The 11,820-nt window shown below is 36.6% G+C and overlaps 1 protein-coding gene across 4 annotated transcripts in view; it reads right to left on the bottom strand.

Moving 5' to 3' along the window:
- The window catches only part of DGKB (diacylglycerol kinase beta), a 533,513-nt gene that overhangs the window by 19,647 nt on the left and 502,046 nt on the right, over nucleotides 1-11,820 (bottom strand). For all 4 annotated transcript variants that reach the window (XM_015558205.1, XM_015558206.1, XM_006779053.2 and 1 more), the window contains 2 exons: nucleotides 8,760-8,880; nucleotides 7,778-7,838 (listed from right to left, as the gene is read on the bottom strand). In XM_015558205.1, coding sequence (XP_015413691.1) covers nucleotides 7,778-7,838; nucleotides 8,760-8,880 — 182 coding nt within the window. The remainder of the gene's footprint in view (nucleotides 1-7,777; nucleotides 7,839-8,759; nucleotides 8,881-11,820) is intronic.

The raw sequence follows: 11,820 nt of genomic DNA, 5'->3' as shown, positions 1-11,820 counted from the left end.
GCAGCTGATTGATGTTTCTCTCTCATCGATGTTTCTAACTCTCTATCCCTCTCCCTTCCTCTTTGTAAAAAAATCAATAAAATATATTTAGAAAAATGGAAAAATATCTTATGGTGAGGATTTAAAAGAAATGAATTTTGACATCAGGGAGTAAGATAATCATAGTGGTGTTATTCATAAATAATTCTGGCAGTAGTGTGATGGATGGCTTTGACTAGTGGGAAGCAAAAAATAATGTATTAAAGAGGAAAATATATGTCTTTGGGCCACCTGTATATCTTTCTTGGAGAAGTGTCTATTCATATCTTCTGATCATCACTAATCATCAGAGAAACCACAATGATATACTATTTCACACTTGTCAGAATTACTATCATCAATAAATCAATAAACAACAAATGTTGGCAAGGATGAGGAGGAAAGGGAACCCTCGTGCACTGTTGGTGGAAATGCAGATTGGTGCAGCCACTATGGAAAACAGTGAGGAGCTTCCTCAAAAAATTAAAGAATGGACGTGCCTTATGACCCAGCATTTCCTCTTCCGGAATATATCTAATGAAACCTAAAACAGTAATTCGAAAAAGTATATGCATTCCCAAGATATGAAAGCGACCCAAGTGCTCATCAATAGATGAGTGGGTAAAAAAGCTGCACTAAAAGGAACACTACTTGGCCATTAAAAAGAATGAAACCTTACCTTTTGTGACAGCATGGATGGACCTAGAGGGTATTATGCTAAGTGAAATATGTCAGGCAGAGAAAGACAAATACCATATGATTCCACGTAGTATGGAATCTAAAACACAAATCAAAACAAACAAAAGAAGAAACAGACTTATAAATAAGAGAACAGACTGACAGTTGACAGAAGGGAGGGGGGGTTCGGGGACTGGATGAAAATGGTGAAGGGATTAATAAGTATAAATTGATAGTTAACAGAATTGTCACAGAGATGTAAGTTATAGCATAGGCAATATAATTAATAATATTGTAATAATTATCTATGGGGCCAGGTGGGTACTGGAGAGTGTATGATTTTCTAACCACTACACTGTACATCTGAAACTAATACAGAATAATATTTAAGGTAAACTGGAGTTAAAAATAAAAACTAAAAAAGTTGCTCCCTCATAATACCTTGCTATAGAAATCAATCAACCTTTCCCTTTTTGGCATGTCTATACCTCCAAAAAAAGAGAAATGTATAAATACACTTAAAAATGAATTATGTTATAAAAGTTGTAATTAATCACTAACATTAGAGGTACAATAGAAGCCCTGAGGAGTGACTGAATGAGGCAGTAAAGCATTATAATTAAGAGAAATGCATTAGAGTCCCTGGTCTGCTCTACCTCTGAGTGGCCTTGCCAAATTGCTACATTTACCTGGCTTTAGTTTTTAGTTATTTATTCTTAAAAATGTATGATATGGGGATTATAACATCACTGACCTCTTAGGGCTGGTTGTTGTAAGGATTAAATAAAGAATGAATATGAATACACAGTACAGAAACTGGTACATGGTAAACCCTCAATAAACAATAGGCATTATTACCATGGTTTCCTCTAAACATCTCCAGGACATACAAATGTCTTGAAAATTCAATCAGCCTTCATTTAGATAACACTAAATATCTGGGACTGAAAAATATTTAAATTTATATGTTTTTTCATTTTGTGTCAATGGCATGAGATTAATTTGTAATTAGCAAATGATTAAATATTAACTTACACTTTAAATTTATGATTACTTAAAATACAATAACAACAAACACACAATCAACATTTAATAGGACTCAGAACACTATTCCTCTTCATAAAGAATTTGCATTTCAAGGTTGTACTGGAAATCCTCTCTGCAAAAACAATTGTCAAAATGAAGTTAACTCTAGATAGTGGCAGTGTCTTTGGGCAATGAGAAAAAGATCCGGTCTTCACAGGAGAGGGTACAAGCAAAGGTGAGGCAAGTAGCCAGTGTCTGAGTCCAGAGGATGCTAGTGCCAAGGAAGTAACCTGGCATTCAAGTCAGAAAATAACACGTTAAAGAATGGCCCACCCAGTGGAAATGGGTATAGCAGGAGACAGGTACTCTCAGGGCACAAAATGATCAAGTATCTGCCATTGAAATACCAGGGATCAAGCGTAAGGCAGCAAGACAGCCAGTACCAGGCATTGGCTCGGTACCAGGTCAGACCACAGTTGCATGTTGAAGGTATTTAATGTTGGAAGCTAAGAATGGGCAAATGGATTCTCGGGTCCTGAAAGGTATTGTACCAAGGAAGGTATAAAAAAGGCAAAGCTCATGTATATGCTTTCCAGAAGTTGCCTTGACATCAGTTATATGTAATATAGTTAGCTATTTGATATGGCTATGAAGTACCCAGGCTGAACTATTGGACTAATTGAGGTCAGGAAGGAGGTGGAAGGGTAGAGAAAATGATGTTCAATTATGGAGGGAGGGCAGCATGAAATAAGTCTCAAAAGATAAGTTGTGTTACTCAACTAAAGAATAAAGTTTATTTGGAGAAGAGGAAAGTGCATGACAAAATGCAAAAGAAGTAAGAGAAGATATTGGGAAAATAGGAATTATATTGGTGTTGTGAGTTATATTTTATCAGATTGAAAAGTAAATGATTTTCAGTAGAAGAGTGTCATGGTGCAATTAGTATTTTATGTGATCATTCTGGCAGAAAAGTGAAAGATGAATTTAGATTAAAAATTGAGATAGGAAAAGATTGAGGTGGTTATTGTTAGAATGAGAAAGAAGTAAAATGGGAATGAGGGAAAAATAAAATCTAGAATAGTGGTATTTGGGATGAAAAAAAGGAAAAGATTTCAGAAATATGTCATATCACTAGGTAGGCATGGTCATTGAATGTGAGGCTATGGAGAAGAATAATGCCTCTCAGATTTTTAGCTTAGGAAACATGGTATACCTAAAGGTAGCTAATTCAATATGGTAAAGGGAGGAGCAGGAGTTTGGGGGGAGGAGGTAGAGGGGGTTAGGTGATGAATCCAGTTTGGTTATAGTGAACTTGAGGTTTAGTGTGGTCATTCTCACTTAACAAACTTTACCAGGCACCCATCACTTGTAATATTGGGGGTGAAAGGGCCGCATATGCATTTGCTATATATAAGCTGACGTTGTTTATGACCGCTTATATCTTACTGTCACCCGCTCCTCCCAAAGCTGCTCTTTCCACCCCCGGCCATGAAAGAAACATATTGACAACAGAGTCAGTATGTTGATGTGCTTAGGAGGAAGGATTGTGAAGGAAGAAGGGAGAGAGGGGTGTAAATAGTTAGTCTCTGGAGTCCAGCATAAAGAAAGGCTCTTGAATTATCTCAGTATGAAGTCTTCTAGAATTACATGGCCAAAATTTATTCTCTGTTAACTCAGTGACTACTAGAAAACAATAAACATCAGAATACTTAACACAATTCTTGGCTACTTTAATGTAAAATAATTTAAAAGATCATAAAAATTATGCTAAGCAAAATAAACCAGTCAGATAAAGACAACTATCACATGATCTCACTCATTTGTGGAATCTAATGAACAAAATAGATCTAGAGACATAGACACATGGAACAGACTCTCAAATCTCAGAGGGAAGATGGAGGTGGGTGGGTGGAAAGAGACCAACCAAAGAACTTATATGCATAACCCATGGTCACAAACAACAGTGTGGTGAAGGTCGGGGTGGGGGGCTGGGGCAGGCTAAAAGGGGTCAATGGGGGAAAGGAGGGGACATATATAATACTTTCAACAATAAAGATTAAAAAACACAAAGTATCTATTTGAAGAGTTAATTTTAAGTTCTTTGATTTTTGCTTTTCCTGATATTTGAACTCAGGATTTATGAAATTTGTAAGTAAATGTTATCTCAAATTTTTTAAGTTACTTTTTTTATTGTGATAAAATATAAGTAACATATGATTTTCTATTTTAACTATAAGCACACAGATCAATGGCATAAAGTACATTCACATTGCTAGACAAACATCACTGCCATCAATTTCCAAAACTTAGGATACTTTGATTTTTTAAGGTATTAATTGTTATAAAAATTAAGACCCATTTTATCACCTGTCTTTCCATTTTACATTCTCCACTTAAAAAATGGAATTTCTGCTGTGCTCTAAAATTATATCTAGAGCAATTTCTGCATAAATTGAAGATCAGCTTACGGATATTTAAATTCGGCAAAGAATTTTAACATTCTACCAATTCTTATGTTCTATAAGAAAAATACTGCCTTATTGAATCGAGGCAAAGAACACTTTCTATTTAAACCATGCCAATGTTATGAATGCTAAACATTCTCATCAGTTGAAGTGAAATTTAAAGTTCAGAACTCCATGTGGTTCTAGGAAAAGTAAAATATGCCAGAATGTGAAATAACAATGATAAGCCATAGTCTAGTATACTTCTTGGCCCTCTGTAGACTGTAATAAATGTTTTATATGAATAAAAGTATTTACAAGGAGAGAAAATAAAATATGTTATTTAAAATGTATTATTAATTCAACAATTGTATAGATCATGATAATTAATAGGTGAAATGAATGTCCAATTACTAATTGAAAGGAAACAACAAATGTATTACAAGTACTCATGTGAAATAAGCTAAAGTTATTCTAAAACATTAATTAGATTTTAATAGACATAGACTTTTAAAAGCTGGAGCAAAGCAGTAGGTGGTTTCCAAAGGTCACCCTGGAGGGACTGTGTCCTGAGGATGGACTGGGGCCTTTCCAGGTTGAGAGCCACAGCGGGGAGTAGCTGCAGCGAGTGCAGCCAGTGGAGCCAGGCCACCTGTGTTTCAGTCTCTACTTGGCCATTTATTATCTGCGTGGAACAAGGCAAACTATTTAACCTTTGTCTGCCTCAATTGCTTTATCCATAAAATGAAACCAATCATAAGTTTTGTGAGCATTAAGTGTGTCAATACAGGCCAAGTGTCTAAAACTGTACATGGAACAAATTAAAAACTTAATAATTGTTACATATTATTATTGCCATTGATCCTGCATGATTTAAAACAGCACGAAAGCTAAATTCCCCTTCTCCCTGAGAAGAGTCCAAAGTCATACAGAGTGTTAATGGAAGGTGTTTGTTTTCATGGTCTTTTATTTATTCTCTTATTACTCAGGCTGATGAAAAGTGACCTTTTATGCAAGACAAGAATAATGCTATTACCACCACCACTACCATCCTATATTACAAACACCATCACTACGAGCATTGCAACCACCATCACCGTTGTCGCTGACAGCATCTTCTTAGCTCTTCATGACCGCCCTCGTTGCCGCCACCACCATCATGATTGTCACAACTGTCATCATCACCATAACAAAGTTTCTCCACAATTTCCATCATCACAATCATGAGCACTGTTATGCCAACGCCATAATCCTAACCATCGCCACCATCACCGCCGCCACCACCACCACCATTGCCACTACCACCACCATCGCCACCACGACCACCATGACCACCATGACCACCACCACCACTCTACCACTCGCAACAGCAACAACACCTTTAACCTCCATATGAGTATAAATGTAAACTTAAAAATGTCATTGGGAAATGAACAATAACAGACAAGATCTAAGTATATATATGCTGGTAAAGGGAGAGAAACAGGAAAAACAGGTTCATGTAGCATAATTAGTAAGCAATATACTCAGAGAGCAATGAAGGTCTCAGTCTATTTAAATTATTTTATTACCACTGATTTTCAGAGAGGGAGGAAGGGAGAGAGAGAGAGAGAGAGAGAGAGAGAGAGACATTAATGTGAGAGTTACATAGATTGGTTGCCTCCCATACGCCCAGACCAGGGATGGAACCCACAACCTAGGCATGTGCCCTGACTGGGAATTGACCCTGTTACCTTCTGGCATATGGGACTATGCTCCAACCAACTGAGCCACACCAGCAGCCAGGGCAGGAACAGGACAATTTTAAAAGGGTGTTTGGTCCCATGTACAGAGATAGTAAAAGGCATAAGAAGTAGCCAGTCTAGAGTAATTTTTCATATGTTTGTTTTACACCATTATTACAGAACTAATGTATTTCACGAACTTGGAGTTCAAGTAGCTAAAAGAACTATATTAGGAATAAACAAAAAGTCACATGTATGTGCGTAAACAAAGACTGAGCCAATAATTTCCGAGTAAAACCCCCAGAGAGGTATGATTAAAACTTCCCTCTTTCACGCTAAGTTATACTGTTTGGAATCTGTAGCTAAAATTGTTCAAACTAGTGGTTAATCAAAAAGAAACATGGATTTGAGTTCCATATCTGCTTCATATCTGACCTTGAGTAGATTATTTAACCTTCCAAAGCATCAGTTTTCTCCATCTGAAAAGTGGTGATAACCATTATTTAGAGTTTGTGTAAATATTTATTTAATACTAATATAATGTACTATGTCAATTATTCCTCAATTAAAAAAAAAAAGCACTACCTGCACTAAGCAAAATGCTAATACTAACCTAATATTAAGACCTCCCCAATCACTCTCTAAACAGTGCTGCACCCAATCTTAAGGCAAGAGTGAATATCGATTCATTTCTTTCTCTCATCCCTTATCCCTCACCCCAAGGGAACTCATTAGCAAATTCTTTCTGCTTCAGTTCCAGAAGGTAGCTCAAATCCATCCACTTCCCTGCCACTATCCTTGCCCGGCCCCAGACTACTTTGATAGATCCTGTCTCCCAGCTGCAAGTCAGAACAATCTATTCTCCACGTAGCAGCCAAGGTGAACTTTAAACATATCAATCAGATGATGCTCAAAGCCTCAAGAGTTTCCTATTATACTTACAATCAGATGCTAACACTTTACCATCATTTTTCTACCTGACCTGACCCCTGTCCATCTTTTACTTTACCTCTCACCACTTGCCCCCTACTTCTAGAAGCTTTGGTCATACCACCCTCTTTACTGTTTCTTTAACACACTGAGCTTCGACTCTTCTTTCAAAGAAGCCTCCCAGATCCCCCCATACAGTAGTGTTCCCCATACTTTACCCAGTTCCTCTTCATTTTTTACCTTGTTTTTTCATAACTCTTGTAATCTGAAGTTATGTTATATGTCTATTTATATTTATTCAATCTCATATTATCAGAAGTAAGTTCCTTGAAGACAATTAAATTATTGATCATGGTCTATTCTGTTTCATTATTTCAATATTCTATAATTGATCATGATTATGTTTCCATTCTTAGGGCCAACAGCAGTGCCTAGCATGTTTTTGAAATGTAACAAAATGTTCACTATTCAGATGAAAATAGAAATTTTGGGGGGTATAAATGTCTGACTTAACTAATATCTCATTATGGAAAAAAGTATAGGGGGAATTTTTCTATAGAGAAAGGAGCCCTCAGATCCCCAAATGGAGGCAAAAGAACAGATGGGAGACTTTTATCTGAAGGTCTCATATATAATTTCCTCATAGCTAGTCTGAAGTACGTTTAAGAAAGGTACAAGAAAGTTTATCGATTTTGTTTAGTTTCAGAGTATATAATTGATCTGTGGGGTTTAAAGGTTATACCTAGGCTAACACAAACATTCCAAAGCTAAATCACTATAAAGGGAATATAATGCTTAAACCCAAATGCAATTGCTTTACCACATAACTAAGAAAATAAATGGTACATCTTAGATATTATGATTAGTTGTAGACATATGTGATTAGTTAGTTATAGGAGGATATAATACCTAGTAAGCAGAAATGAAAGTGACTAGAATTTCAACTACTCTACTCACTGTGCATGGGGTCTGCATCCATGGTTCCCCATCGATCTGCATTGGCAAAGACTTGCTAGTCCTGGAAGAAAATATTTCCTTTTAAGTATATTACTGAAATACTTTACCTAACAGACTACATAGGTAAGAGATAAGCTAATGAGACCAGGAAATGCAAATATGGTAACAGCTGGGCTCTAAAGGTATCTATTTTAAAAGGGACTTAAACTCTTGCTTATTAATGAATATCTTAAAGGTTCCTTGATAGGTATGTTGCGCTTTCTGGTAAATGTGGTGATATAAACAAAAACTCTGATGCAAAAAACAAAAGTAGGGTATATATTTAATGGCAAAATCAGAATTCCTACAGCCAGAAGAAGTTCCTTGTTTTCATCGCAAACCTGGAATAAAAGTGTTGGCTCAGACTTTCCAGTATCACCACTTTCATGTAAAGAACACCACTTATTTCTGTGCTGTTATCCATGCTTTTACCTTAGTATCAAATACACCTTTTTTCTATAAGTAAAAATTTTGGGGGAAAAAGTTTCTTGACAAGGTTCAAATTTAATACATATACAAAATCTTATTAATTCACAACAATTGATTGTTTAATTGTATAGAAAAATGGGTGCCCTTTAGTCCATGAAAGACTTTACATTAATAATGCTTCAACAGTGTTTTCATTGGGTAATTTGCCCAGCAGATACCTCGATGCTTCAGTAAACTAAACTGAGCTTCAGTACACTAAACTGAGCATAACCCAAGTTGGAGGGGATAAAATGTGTATGTTAGAATTGTATCCATGGCCTCAACAAAAGATTATTGAATCCAAACTAATCGTAATAGCTAAGCGATTTTCAATATGTTGAAATATATCAGTATTAATCATTGATAACTTGAGATACAAATAAGACAAATGTCGTTATCAGAGTCCTGCGTACTTTTAATTAGTTTGTAGTGATGCCAGGTCAACCCCCATTTCCAATTAGAGAGCTAGAGCTACCTGATGACCACAGAGGAGCACTGAGCCAGCCGCCTCCCAGCACTTTTCAGTCCTGTGTATATTTGCCCCATTTCCATGGCTCCTTCCAAGCCAACCACCTCCAGCAGCTGATCACTCAGATCTGAAAGGAAACAGAAGCCTTGTAAGTTACAGTGCACAGGCATGTGTGTACGATGTAATGACATTAGATATGGAGCTGGAAAATCAAAGCTACTTCACAAAGAAAGCTTCCCTGTCTTGGATACTGTCAGTAATGAAAAGATGGCCTATTTAAGACATTCGCAGTTTAACTAAACCTTGAGGTGCTGTGGGAAAAGATTTGCTGTCAGCTTATTCTAAAACAAAATGGGAAGAAGGGATCGCGAGCCAAATAATGCCAAAAAATATACCAGTCGTTTTTAACATCAACAAACTTAATGTTATTCCACATGTATATGTGGAACATTATACATCCCACATCAGACATTTGGCAGCAAACACACATTTCAGCACTATAAATAAAGTATGAGGCTATGCTGTCAAATACGATTTTGTTAACTTACTCCAACAAAAGACCTGAGAGATCATGCAATTACAGTTCTCATTTTAGACAAAAGAAGACTGAGTCTCGAAATCACTGAGAGACTTGTCCAGAGTCATAGGTAACTCTGTGCAGAAGTTCAAGAAACAACATTAATTTCTTGCAATGCTTTCCTGATAATAGGAATATGCTGCAGAAATAGACTAGATAATTAGCACAGTGCAATCATTTTTTTAAACAGGAAGAGAGCAGAGAGAGCCCAATAGTAATAGGCATTGCTTGTTGAGTATTTATAAAGTGCCTACCCCTGGACTAATCTCTTCCTATATATTATCTCATTTATTCTGCCTGAAAACCACTTTAAGGCAAATATGATTATCCTCATTTTTAGACAGAGAAACTGAAAATTAGAGAACTAATTTATTCATATCCACATACCTAGGAAGTGACAAAGCCCAAGTTTAAACCCAACTACATTTTGTTGCATAACCACTATGTTATATTTGATAAATCAGCCATATCAAAAAGACTTTAAAAATTACAGAAATGTTTCTTACATAGGAAGAGAGGTTTTTTTCTTACATAGGAAGAGAGGTTGGGAGGGACTTTAAAAATACATATATTTTTATTGTTTTCAGAGAGGAAGGGAGAGGGAGAGAGAGATAGAAACATCAATGATGAGAGAGAATCATTGATTGCCTGCCTTCTACATGCCCTCAACTGGGGATCGAGCCCACAGCCAGGGCATGTGCCTTGACCAGGAATCGAACTGTGACTTCTTGTTTCATAGGTCCATGCTCAACCATTGAGCCACACTGGCCAGGTGGGAGGCACTTTTTACTCAGCCAGAAAACAAAAAGTGCACTCACTTCAGTAGAATCCTGTAGAACTAGCTCTGCCACATAACCTATCAGCTTTCCTACTGAGCAAAGAATGCTTGAACCTTTGATTTGGAGGTGAAACTCTAGGTGCATATATATGGTTCTTTTATTTTAATACTAGAGGCCCAGTGCACGGATTCGCAATTTGATCCCCTCGGGGAATGTTGGAGAGCTGGTTTCAGCCTGATCTCTGCAGGCCAGGACGAGGGACCCCACTGGTGCACAAATCTGGGCACTGGGCCTCTAGTATGCATTTAAGATCTTTGGTTAATCTCTTCCCACCCTCCCCCCTTCCCTTTGAGATCCATTAGTCTGTTCCATGTTTCCATGCCTGTGCATTGAGCGTCTGCCCCCTAGTGGTCAGTCTGTGTCATAGCTACAGGCCGGTTGGCCCATTGCTTAGGCTTTTATAGATATAGGTTCTCATGAGTTTTCAAATGTAAATAGTTTAATATTGTTTTAATAGCAGACAATGCTGGAGGCTGTGTCAGATTGGGAGGTATGATGATTATATAAGGTAATCATGTAATAGCTGGTCATAGCTAAAGTTCTATTTGAAGAAAAACAAGCAAATGTGTTTCATATGGACTCCATTTTGTATGGAAAACCTTTATTCTCTGCTAATAAATCAATTTGAGCATGCAGTTCAGAGATGTAGATGATACATTTCCAGTACAGTTCCAGTGTGCGGCAAATAACACTTTGAAATCCCCAAGTTTGTTAGGCTCATGATCACTGGCAAATTTAATAATCTTTGAAACAGAAAGTGTGACAAAGTATTTCTTAAGCGAACTGATAAAAAAAAATCTGTATTTTCAAACTTTAAGCTATAGCTGCAGCATGTTTTTATTCTCTAAATAAAAACAACCTTCCAGCCACAAAGTCAAACGTTAACAAGTCATAATAATTTAGAGCATTCACCTTGCTGTTCTAAACCCTAGTTAGAGTTATTTTTCATGAAACTTACTCTGTTTCTAGTTTAAATTTATGTCACCAAGAACAGATGGACAAGGAATGGAAACATATTCTTTCAGCTGTAGCCTGCACTAAAATGTGCTTGGCTCTATCGCCTGGGTGTTATACACATTTCTTAGATATGTCAACCAGAAAACTACACTGTGGAAAGCACTAAAACCCCAGATGTGTGTCTGGTGATATTTATAAAACAACCACTACCACAACAAGATTGAAGTTCATATTTAGTATTATACATTTTGCACTGCCTGGTTCGTAAACAGGTGAAATTTTATACCAATTTTTGTAAAGATCTGGTTAATAGGAACTATGCTACAAGAATCGAAACACTTTTTCACAAGAGTTAATCTGTGAGCCCTAACTTTTCCATGAATCACAGGGATTTTCTATACCCACGCCATATTGCTACTGTCTACCACTCTCCTTCTCATTTTTCCCTTCTTTTAATTTGTCTTCGTTTTTCTCCCAGAAAAAAACAAAAAACCCTGATACTCAATTTTACCATTAATCATCATTATGAAGCTTTTTCTTATAGATTTAGATTGGGAGGGTATGATGATTATATAATTTAATAATGTAATAGCTGGTCATAGCTAAAGTTCTATTTGAAGAGAAACAAGCAAATGTGTTTCATATGGACGCTTTCAAACTTTCATGTTCTTGCTAAAAAAAAAAGAGTAGCAAT

This window comes from Myotis davidii, unplaced genomic scaffold (assembly GCF_000327345.1).
Source record: "Myotis davidii unplaced genomic scaffold, ASM32734v1 scaffold168, whole genome shotgun sequence".
Classification (NCBI taxonomy): domain Eukaryota; kingdom Metazoa; phylum Chordata; class Mammalia; order Chiroptera; family Vespertilionidae; genus Myotis; species Myotis davidii.
The sequence above is the reverse complement of the archived record's forward strand: the minus strand, read 5'-3'. Positions and strand labels throughout refer to the sequence as shown.